The 11,766-nt window shown below is 45.0% G+C and overlaps 2 protein-coding genes across 7 annotated transcripts in view; one reads left to right on the top strand and one right to left on the bottom strand.

The window, feature by feature from the left end:
* AREL1 (apoptosis resistant E3 ubiquitin protein ligase 1) overlaps positions 1–7,792 on the bottom strand; it is a 22,178-nt gene extending 14,386 nt beyond the window's left edge. For 4 of the 6 annotated variants that reach the window (XR_663400.1, XR_663398.1, XR_663399.1 and 1 more), the window contains exons 1-7: positions 7,537–7,792; positions 6,297–6,356; positions 5,411–5,637; positions 3,503–3,740; positions 2,342–2,511; positions 2,083–2,263; positions 1,104–1,351 (exon numbers count right to left, since the gene is read on the bottom strand). Coding sequence is in view for 3 of the 6 variants with exons in the window: in XM_009319387.1 (XP_009317662.1) it covers positions 1,104–1,351; positions 2,083–2,263; positions 2,342–2,511; positions 3,503–3,740; positions 5,411–5,637; positions 6,297–6,312 (1,080 nt within the window). In the remaining 3 variants the exon portion in view is untranslated. Of the gene's footprint in view, positions 1–1,103; positions 1,352–2,082; positions 2,264–2,341; positions 2,512–3,502; positions 3,741–5,410; positions 5,638–6,296; positions 6,357–6,445; positions 6,582–7,536 lie in introns of all 6 variants that reach the window. The other 2 variants (XM_009319388.1, XM_009319389.1) reach the window with 2 other exon arrangements.
* A 2,551-nt stretch (positions 7,793–10,343) lies between these two features.
* FCF1 (FCF1 rRNA-processing protein) overlaps positions 10,344–11,766 on the top strand; it is a 6,835-nt gene continuing 5,412 nt past the window's right edge. Inside the window, exon 1 of the mRNA XM_009319483.1 lies at positions 10,344–10,416. Coding sequence (XP_009317758.1) covers positions 10,344–10,416 — 73 coding nt within the window. The remainder of the gene's footprint in view (positions 10,417–11,766) is intronic.

The following is an 11,766-nucleotide window of genomic DNA, read 5'->3' on the forward strand; positions in this document are numbered from 1 at the left end:
CCACCCTCTGGGTGCGGCCTGTCAGCCAGTTCCCCACCCACCACACAGACCACTTGTCTGGACCATAATGCATCAGTTTCTCTAGGAGGAGGCTGTGGGAAACCATATCGAAAGCCTTGGAGGAATCCAGGTAGACAATATCCACCGCTCGCCCCACATCAACCGAGCAGGTTACTTTGTCATAGAAGGCGATCAGGTTTGTCAAACACGATTTGCCCTTGGTGAATCCGTGCTAGCTTTTCCCAGTCACGTGCTTCATTTGACTTTTGATAGCCCCCAGGAGGATTCGTTCCCTAACTTTCCCAGGGATTGAAGTAAGACTGATGGGCCTATAATTTCCTGGATGCTCCTTTAAGGCCTTCTTGTAGACGGGGGTGACATGAGCCTTCTTCCAGTCTTCTGGGATGTCCCCAAATCTCCACGACTTCTCAAAGATTATGGAGAGCGGCCTCGCAACGACATCAGCCAGCTCTCTTAACACCCTCAGCTGGATATTGTCAAAATGAACTTAAATTTATTAGTAGATTTAGTGGAATTTTCTTTCTAGTTTCCCTGAATGCAATAATAAGGGGTAATAAATTCTGTTAACCTATTCTTACTATAAGAGAATCCTCAGTTTCTCTTGACTTGCTTGAATCCTGTTTCTTCTACTTACACATTTACCCTTTGTCCTCTGACCATTTTTTTTTCCTTTTCATGTCCCTGAAACATTCAAGAAACAGGACAAAGACATAAAATCTGAGAAGTGTCTTCCTCTAAGTTCCTACCTACAGGTATCGGAAACTGAGAAAGGGAATTGCAGGTCTGACCTGACCAGAGCAAAGGAAAGGCAAACGGAATATCTATTGAACAATCAGTGATAAAATTCCCAGTAGGCTTTGGATCAGACCTAGAAAGACACATGGAGTCCTAAAACTTCAAGGAGCATTTTAACGTTATTCTCAGTCATGAGCACCAGGTTTGCTGTCTAGCCTTAGGCAAACCTTTTTTAACCAAATCTGAGGCACCTAAATCTGGAGCTAAGGTATAGGGCACAAGGAAGCTCTTCAGCTGCAGTGTACTTTGAACATGCACTCAAGAGCGGTAATGTTGTGATAATCTACCTTAGGTGACACATAGCAGTACACTTTTTTAGGTTTCTTCACTTTCTCAGGGGTTTGGCTGTCAGAGGGAGAGTCTTCATCTTCATCCTCAGTTGCAATAGAAGGACGGCGCTGGGAGGAGCTCAGGTGCGTTAGTGGAAATTGCCACTGAGTGTTGGTATAACTAGGAGCATCGTAAAGGTAGGCTTCAAAGTACATACTGACACCTGAGGTGGACACATTGCGTTCTACAACGTTGTTTTCATTCTCTGAGGGAAACAGATATAAAAGAGTTGTGTAAATCTTAACAGAGACCAGAATCAAAAAGTAAAGAATCCACAGACCACCACCAAATTAGTTACCATGCTTTTAAAGAAAAGGCTACACATCTAAAGGAAAACCTGGTCAAGCAAAACTGATAAAGAGAACCCAGGAGTGGGATGAAAAGATTTCAAGACAGCATTTTGTCTGTCCTGGCTTCAGACAGTGACTGGTTCAAGAAAAAAGGAAAAAGGCATGCAGAACCTCTGTCTCGGAGCACCAGCCTGAAGGCATAGCCATGTTACAGCCACATTGCAGACTGGCTCACTTCTGAAGAAACCAGGAATTATAAAATTGTAAAAAGCACATAGGTTACACGCAGTGTTCTTCATCCATATAGCTTAACATACAATACATGACTGGCTCACTTATGGTATGGCTCAGATGCCAAGTACTAGCAAGCAATAAAAATTGCCTAATTTCAGAGGTAAACCTCCCAAGATAGGTGAAAAAACACACGTGCTTTTACATGCTGATGGAACAGAGTATCGACCTTCAGATATCTCCCTTGTCAGCATCAAATTCATTTACCTTAGCATTTTTAAATGAATAGGCATTTCTTGAGCAATTAAGCATGGCTAGCCGGCAGGGAAGCCACATTTAGCTCTGCTACATGAGTGTGCAAAGCATCTTGTAAGAAGACACCTGGAGAATGAATACTGAGTAGCTCTTGACTCACCACTTAGAACAATGATGTCAAAATCACCATTGCTTATGGGCTGGTTCTGGTAGGAGATGCAGGCATGGAAACACCCCCTACAGTGCAAGGTGAGTCGGAAGAACACTTCACAAGTCTGCCGATTGGACACCACAGACTTCTCAAACACAACATCAGAGCTCTCTTCTTCTTGAGGACCCAGCTAAACAGAAAACAAATTAATAAAGGGGGGTCTCCAGCTCACCAGAGGTCAAGCAGCAAGGGATTGGGTTGCACCCACCTCATGGATGGAGAGGCTGTAATTGTGCTCATCTATCAGGGACACAGAATTGCTGGTGGGATTGTCATACTCGTCTCTGGGCACTATCTGCAGAGTGTGCTGCTGCCCACAGGTCAGCACCAGAGTGGAGAAATGGCAGACAATTTTGGTTTTGGAGGGAACCACCATCCCTGAAGCAGACAACAACAGTTTAGAGTCAAACAAATTCCAAGGTGAAGCTACAAAGAGCAAAGGAAGAGCAACCAGAGGCACAATACCCTTGAAAATGGATCAAATCTAAACACATTCTATGCCCTTACATTTAAAAAACAAAATATCTGAGCTCTGAAATACATGGTGTGGTGCACAGGGTTTGCCTTGGGTCAGAAACTTAATACTGATAAAGCAAAAGCAGTTACTAGTCCTCTAAAGAATGCTCTTTCCTCCCTTCTAACCTTCAAGAACTTGCTCCCATTGCAGATACAAAGTACAAGTTGGCTGACATCCAAGGAAACCTGCAAATTCAGCTTGCCAAAAAAACTTTAGCCTTGAGGGTATCTAAGTTAAATCTGAGCTTCCTCCTTCTGAAGGGGTATCTTAGCAAGCTTTGTATCTATTCACAATGCAATGGAATAGAGGTACTTTCAATGAACATGTACATGGAATAGAAAAGATGCAGATTGGGTCAAAAAACAAAAGTAAAGGAGACAAATTTAAAATGGATAAAAAGGAAATGTTTTTAAAGAAGTGTATAATCAAAAGTAACAACTGCTCCAGGAGCTTAACGGAATAGTGTATTCAAAAAGAGGAAAAGAGTCAAATCATGACACTATTTCCAATTCGGATACAAATAACTCAATACTTTCACAAAAGGCATTCTCTGACTACTAGATGGATCATGAAGAATTTGCTACAAAATGGAGAACACGACACAAGTGGTTAGGGAGTTTAAGCAGCACTAATGACTTATTCTGTAAGGCAGTGTCTATTTTGCCACATACTGGTGGTCACAAGTATGTTTTAGTCATGGGTCTATCGCCGGGATCTAAATGTGGCAAGGGGAAAATGGTGAAGGTAACCCTTTCCCTGTCACCTACCTATTTTAGCTGGAAACACATTTACCTAACTGCCTCCAATACCTCCAATCCATTTTGAATCATTACAGGGTCACTTAGACCTTACCTGGCTGGAACACCTTGTAGTAGGGGCTGTAGGCCACATTCAAGCCACCAAGTTTTACAGTGATCTCGTATCTCCCAGCCCTGCGCACAGTGAAGGCCACTTTCACCACATTGGAATTAGGCTCCTGAAGAACTTCCTGGGTTACAGGAATATCAATTGCTAGCTCCACATGGCAGATGTGAACTCGCAGCCCCACAGGCCGGTGAGCAGGGAAGGGTTGCCCATTTTTATAGAATAACTGCATGGGAAATGGAGAAGTCCAGGTCAGCAAAAATATGCAGTGCACAGTGGAAGAGAAAGCAAGTCGCCTTGGGGAAACAAGAGCAAGAACCCCAGCTCAGCAAAGGAAAAAAAATTAACAGCCAGCTCTGTCACACAGGCTGTGTTCTCCCAAGTGAACAAGGCACAAGTGGGCATTCAACAACCTCATTCTCTTTTGTGCTGGGGTTCAAATGAGTGCCCTGAAAAGAACATGCCTCTAGGCATTTCTTCTCTGCACTGTTAGTGCAATATCAGAACACAAACCAAGAGAACCCACTACCGAAAGGAAAAAAGCAAAGCCACATCCTTTCAGAGAAACAAGCAGATCTTGTCCATTTGTACAGCTAAGCTCTGGAAAAGCTCCCACCAATTTGTTACAGAAAACAGTGTGGAGAAGATGTTGACCTAAGGAGCTGACCCAGTCTGTACTGATAAGAAGCATCAGCATGAAAACAACGTGTTAGATAAAAATCACAGGCAGCTCAATCACAGAAGTGATCTGCCAGATAATTTCAGAAGGTAACATACTCGACCGGTACCTCCTTACAGGGAAAGAATTACACCTTGAAACCCTACGTGCATGGCTCTTCAAGAACCAGCAGCTTGTGGGCCAGATCCTGCCTGCCATCTGCAATCAGCCTGCAGTCAGCAAAAGGTTACTATTATTCCGTGTTTCTAAACAGGGTGCGGGGCCTGAAGTAGTATGTATCTTGACTGTCAGTGAGAGAAACCAGTGCATGCAACAGCTACTGTTGATGAATAAAAGGCTAAGCAAATGGGAGACAAGCATGAAGTGGAAGGGCACGTTGCTGGAGCTGCCATGAGTGAGTCAGTAAGGTGAAGGGAATAAATTTAAACAGCAGGAACAGAACAAGTCCCTTTCCCCTCAGCTTTTTTTCACTGCCTGCCCTGGAGTTAGAGCTCCTCGCTCACCCTCAAGCAGAAGGGTTTTCCTTGCCTTCCCGAGAGGGATCGGTATGGCAACAAAGCTGAACCTTTCTTCTTATTTTGATACCCTTCTGGGTGGGGAAGGTGGGGCAGAAAGGTGGGCACGAGCCCAGCAAAACCTGTTCAAACTTTCTCCACGTAGCTCCAAACTCTCAGTTTTCAGGCCCCTCACCCATCTTTTTGTATACTTGTCCCATTCCCCTAAACTTGGCCTTTTGGGATTGGAGGGAAACAAGAGTCCTTGGCAGGCTTTTCCAGGTCAGACAGAAAAACACACAGTTTTTGAGGAATGGGGAGCGGCCATGAAGCTTTACAGCTCTTGGGTTGGTAAAATGCCCACTCCCACACTCCCAACTTCAGCTGCACAACCAAAAGAGAGCACCAAGTCTGCTGAAGGCAAGGCTCAGCCCACTCACTTCCCAGTAAAGGAAGCAGTAGATAGGACAAGCCTGGTCTCCTCCGGCTCTTCAGAGGATTCTAAAGAGAGGGAGATAAGATTTTAAGGAGTGCAAACCTCAGATATGCATTTACAGAGTTCTGCAACACAGTTACAGGGGCCAGAAGACACAAACAGATAGCTTTCCTACTCCTAAGTTACATCCAGCTTGGCCCCAACAAAAAACATTTGAAGAGCCCATCCCTAACTCAGACCTCTGTTCCTGCCCCCAAAGCTGCATGGAAACAGAAATATTCCCTTACATGCACTCGGAAGGCCATGCTATGGCCCACCTCATAGGGGTCCTTCCAATCCCAGGAGATTTTGCAGGACCGGGGATCCAGGTAGTTGCCTCGCACGTAGTCATAAATAGTTCGCTCCCCTCGGCGTTCCCGGTCCTCATGCTGAAAGAAGCTGACTATACGTGCGGCAAGCTCAGAGAGGAACTTAATGCCGAAGAAGAAAGCTACCACAGATACTGTGATCCCACCTGCAGCAAGGAGAGAACAGAGGGTGGTTGCAGCAGCATGGCTGAGTCAGGCACCAAAATCCCCCCTGCATCAGCCCAAGATGCCTTTTATCAATGACATTCTACTCAACTGCAAATTAGGTGTTTAAGGCAGAAGCTATTGTGAGAACATTTATGGTTTGTGTTATGCTACAAGTAAGGTTAGAGAATAACAAGTCCCTTAAAACTCTGCAAATGACTGCAAACATAGGAAATAGGTAGAGGTGGTACAGAGTCTCAGGTATGGCTAGCAGACATCCCAACAGAAGCATGGAATTCCCTTTGAGTTGCAAATTAGAACTAGAGAGATTCCTTTAAGGGAAACAGTCATATAACCACACAACCCCTGCACATCACATTAAGACTGGATTAAGAAGCATCACGGAGGCAACAACCCTGCACTAGTTCTCGAAAGAAAAAGTAAGGGGATGGCTTAGGAATGAGGTCAATGGAAGGACTTTAGGAACAAGAAGAATGGTGGAGAGGCAAGTCTGCCAGGTGGAGGGCACAGCGCGGGGTGACAGTAACTTCATGTTTGTTAGGTAGACTCTGAACTAACATGAAAGCAGAGGCTTTCAAGAAACCCTTCTAAAGCCTATGGAGAGGTCAACAAATACAGTGGCAGCCTTTCCTTCACTTACCAATAATGTAAAACATCAGGTCCCTTCGGTGGGACACACAGCCGAGGATCACAGCTGCATCTAGAACACAAAATAGGCCAAGTCCAGTCCAATGACTCTTCCTCACACACATTGGCCTAAATTTAATCTATGATTCCTCAGACAAATACCTATCGATCATCTATCTTCCTCTCCAAGGACATCCCTAAAGCATTATTCCATAAGACTGTGAAATATGCAAACAGCACAGCATGCTACAAGGAACAGTTCTCCCTCCATCACAGATTCCCGTTCAGATTCAGGTATCTAAAAGAAGGACAACATATTATCCTCGGAAACCAGTGAGAGCGGGCTCTGGGTACTGCAAGAAGGAGCTACTTTTTGCAGGATCACCAACTTCGACAGCAGCAGCCGAAAGCCATTCATCTAAACTCTCACACCTACTTGCTTCTGCAAGTCACAAAGTTAACTTCAAGTCTGCCATGAAAGCACATCACAGAGCCACCACCAAAATGGACAGAAGCTGACCCTCAACCAGCAACCTTGGAAGAAAAAGCTATGGAATAAAAGGGTTGTGGACAAGACCATCCCCATTTGTTCAGAACAAACAAAATCTTTCTAGGACAGAGCCGAATCCATTTTTTTTGCCCTCTAACTCTACTACGGAAAGTATGAATGCAACTGGAAAACAGTCCATCTGTATTTTCCTATTTACTTCTGCAAAATGGAGCCTCTCCGCTGAAACTCTCGCTGATCAACATGCAAGCTAAAACTTTGGTTTTTGTACACTATTAAGATTACAGCAGTTTTTAGAGACAGCAATCTAGAATAAAGTTCTCACTGAGGAGAGTGCTAAACAAACATGTAGTAAAAAGACCACACCCAGAACAACAACATGCTGTTTGGTTCATAAGACATAGCTTACAGATGGAACAAGAGCAGCAGCAAGGAACGTGTGTCACAATTAGACAATCAGTTTGGCATACGCTAATGCATACAATATAGCTCGCCATGTCACCATTCAGTTAGTGAGAAGCTACATTGTGCATTCAAGCTGCTTTTTCTTTTTTTTTTTTTTTAAAACACAAAAGGGGAGTTATTCATCAGTCATCTCAACAGCAGCAGCAATGGACATCAGCATGCAGAAAGCTTAAATGAGTTATTTCCCCCCCAACAATAGCCATGACTTTCCAGCCCAGCAAATCCCCTTTGCTGGCCTCTACAGATATTCCATCCCTCCAACCAAAGAGCAATCACATACCTTTACACAAGTGCCCATGTTCTAAAAGCCAAACAGGGGATACCCGTTCTTCAGCATCTTTCCTCTTTGTGCCCAACAGTGGGGCAAATGTCAGCAAGAAGAGCCCATAGAGAAGATTATCAAGAAGGAGAAACTCCTGGAACTTGCATCACAGAATCACTGCTGAAAGGTAAGGACCTGAGCACAGCAATTTCCTCCTCTGTTGCAAAGGGTTGTCCTGCAATGCTGCTCCCTGTAGCCTCTTTGCTAGCTTCCCTGGAAAAGGAAGAAAAGGAGAGAGAAAAGTTAGATCTCTCCATTGGCGTGGACAAATCTCGCAAGTAGAAACACATGAGAGGTGTAAGATGCAAGAGTATCACTAGACATCAAATCCATAGGAGAGGTGCTATAAAGGTATTGCTGTTGATGAGGTGCTAGGCTTCACCATAACCTCAACCTCCACCTGTCACAATCTCATTTCATTATATGACGCCCTGAAACTAGCAGGTTCGAGATGGAACAAAACACATCCTGCCTCCACAGGTTATCAGGCTCATGGGTTTCATGGAGCAGGCAAGAACCTGCGTGCTATTCATGAGGAGTGCTAAGGATCAGATACCACTTTAAGCCTTCACACCCCACAAAATGCCACGTACTATTCTCAAGCCTAAAAAAAATAAATAAATCTTTGAAAGTTCATGGACCCAAAGCAAACTAAGTAATTTTTTTTGCTGCTGTTGTTTTAGGTGTTCAGGAAACCGGTATCCTCATAAGGCATTTCAGTTTCAGCAGCACTATTCACTAAATTACAGTTTACTGTCAGGACTGAGATAAAAAAATAAAAATCTAACAGCAAGGATTGGCACAGCCCACAAAAACCAGAACATATGCCAGAAGAAAAGCCACAGAGCCTACACAGTCGGTAGCTACTCATTCAGAACACAGATTATATAAAGGAGTGAGAATGAAATGAACAGGCTCACCACAGCAGCTGTCTGTAAAGAGAGTCACCTCTTCTGGGGATGTAAGTGATGTGCTCCTCCTGCCTGCCATACCACCACCTCAGCTGCCGCTTCCTCCTTACGCCCCCCTCATCTACGTTCCTCTTCAGATGTCTCCTATTTCCCTCTATCCCGATAATCGCACAGATCTGGCTGCCTTTGCACACTTCCATTAAGCTTTCTAACTCTCATGAAAACTGACAGGTAAGTCTGTGCAGAGCTCTTTGCGCTGCAGAAGCGGCCAGACTCTTGCTGTCTTTTCCTCCCCCACATCTCAAGGAAAATCCCACCCACTCAGCTATTTTCTTCTTTACTCTGCTTGAGCAAACAATGTTGCAGTCCCCAGGGCACAAGTTCTCATTCTCCTCCAGGATGAAGCTTCAGGTTTCTAAACTCCTATCTCTGTGCATTAAAAATCACAGACCTAGCAATTTCCTTGACATTTCAGTCATTTCACACTAGATATCCAAGATGTCATTGAAACATATGGTCCTTAATGCCCACGTGTCTGTGCTGCAGATGCCTGGTTGAAACTCTGCTCCAGCTTGGCCTGGCTGTGGAAAGGCGTGTGGCTCCTCCTCACACAGCTGAGGAATTTCACAGAAACTTATCAATGTTTGGGAATCTGTGAGATCTCCCCCCCTAGCATCTTACAGAACCAGTCTCTTCATGTCACCAAAAAAACATCAACACAAACCTGGCACCATGGGTTCATCTACCCAAGCTATTTCTGCCTCAGTCCATACCTCTTTCCTCCATACCCCTTTCCCTTCTGTAAAGTATACCACAAGTCACACAGCCTCTCAAAAGCATAAAAAGAGATAAACCCTTGTAGTTGAAATGATAGGTCTTTAAGTCAATTGAAGCCTGAGTCTCTTGATCTGTGTTGCAGAATTTCAGAGCTCGCTGGACACAGGGAATTAGTTATCTCCCTCAATCAGCACAGCAACTTTTCATTTTATTAGCTCTACATGAAGTGGTAAACAAGACACCAAGTCAGGTGGCCACCAGAGATGAAGTGGCTGTCATACAGTCAACTTCCCTCTAGCACACACACTGCCAGCAGCTTTAAGGATGCTCTTGCAGCTGGGATACACTGGGGTAAAGAACCTAGTTGCAAGTAGCTGGTATCCAAGATATGTTGCCACTCACTTATCAGAATACAGATCTAAATTAAAATAGTATCTGTGCTAAGAACTGCCAGCTAACAATCTGGGAAACGAATTCTGAAAATCAGCAGTATAAAGTGCCATTGTAGCTAGGCCGGAAAAAAAATGCTGAATTGTCCGACAGGTCATAGCAATTTTGATCCAAGGACAGAGCAAGCAATGGTCTCCTGCCATCTGCAGGGAAAATGGGGATTTGGAAAGCTTCACCTTGGTTTGACTGAAGGAGAAGAAGTACTGGCAGAATGGGGATAGACAGCATGGAATCATAAAATAAACTGTATTAGTGCCATTGCTTCTCTCAAGTCAGGAAGGAAAGAAAGGCCAGTAATGGGAATACATTTTGTTTGTATTATTGCTGCCGTGAAGCCAGAGGAACACAAGGCAAAGCTCCAGAAGGAAGCACAAGTGTAGCTGCATACACAAAAAGAACTATAACACAGTAATGACATATTCATGTGGCTACAGCTACAAAGCCAGTTGGGGCCAGGCTATACAGAACTGATTTACTGAGGTCCTAGGAAATCTGTTGTGCCTCCTGTTTTTTTGGTGCACTGACAAATTTAACTTCCTTTTTTCTCTCCCTTAACAAGTTCCAAAATTAAGAAGAAAGATGGGTTTAAAACCTTTCTGCAGGTTGATGCTACCTCATCCAACCAAGATGAGAAAACCCTTCATCTCTGGGCAGAACGTCCTCTCGATCTGTGTGCACAAATGTCCACCACCAACAGCCAGTGCGTCTCATGCCACACACAAGACGACAATTCTCCTCTGAGTGAAAGGGCACAGTATTTTCTCACACTAAATAAAGCACGCACAAACCAACAAACAGCATGGGAACCTAACTTTAAAATACACCCACAGATGACTGAAGAGTCAGCTCAAAGGGCCACTGAGCAGGCTCCAGTATCAGCTGTCAAGGACAAAAGCCACATCAGTGGCCAGTGTCCATACAAAACAGTCATTCTCCCGTCAGGGCTGGAATCTGTCATATGCATTTACACACAAAACAAATAAAATAGTGACAACAGAAGAAAAAAAAAAAAAACCATGGGAGAACTTCGCCAACTGCCTAAGTCTAAGGACTTTCCATCGCAACTGAACCACCACCAGCGCTGTGAGCGCCTCCCGTCCTCCTCAAACACAGCAAGCCAGCCAGATGGCAACTTTCAGGCAGGTCTCACCTTGACACCAGACCTGCTTCCCAAGCCAGAACAACATTCAGCCACTTGCCACCCTACGCACCTGCGGGGAGAGCAGATTGCCCCCTTCCTCCTCGATTACTTCCTTCACCCGAGCCACTCAGGTCACCTAAGCAGCACCAGGGGAGCTCCATCAACTGTATTTCCTCAACCAACGATTAAGCCTGGTACGATCACCCAGGCAGAAAGCTCAGCCGTGGTTTCCCTAATGAACCCAATTCCCCTTTCAGCCTAATTTTCTTCCTCATTGTCAGAGCCTCAGTCACAGTTCTACTGAGGCCAGCGCTTCAGGAAGAAACTCCTGCGTAGTACCTCATTGGCTGCGTAGCTGCTTTTTCTGACCAGCACACCAGGTAAAACCGGTTGCGTTTGGAAGATACCAACAGCTACAAGTTCTCACTAATCCCAGAAGCTTGCACAAGGAAGATAACAACGAGGAGGCCTATCTCTCACCCTGCCTTGCACAGGGCACTAGAAACCAAGTGCCCGGGACTAGTCCAAGAACTTGGAGAATGTTCCCTTACATGTGCAGAAAAGATATTTTGGCTCAGACTACACCATTATGGCTGCAGAAAGCACAGCTGAAGTTATGCTCATTTGCCAGGACTTCAGGCCACAACTGTTGGTAAGAACTACGGATAATGACAACCCACTGCTTTTCATGAGCTAGAGAGCAGCAAAGCCAGCGTTACATTAATTCTTCAAAACACGCAAGCCCAGCAAGATCAAGAAAGGGGGTGGTAGACCTCCGTAACCTCCCAGCTCCGCAAAACAGAAAAGAAGGGGGGGAAGAAGGGCGATCGGGGTGCTGTGGTTCCCCCTCCAGCCCGCACCGGCCGTGGCTCGGCGGGGCCGCCAAACCGCGCGGCCTTCCCACAGGCG

This window comes from Pygoscelis adeliae, unplaced genomic scaffold (assembly GCF_000699105.1).
Source record: "Pygoscelis adeliae isolate BGI_AS28 unplaced genomic scaffold, ASM69910v1 Scaffold71, whole genome shotgun sequence".
Lineage (NCBI taxonomy): Eukaryota > Metazoa > Chordata > Aves > Sphenisciformes > Spheniscidae > Pygoscelis > Pygoscelis adeliae.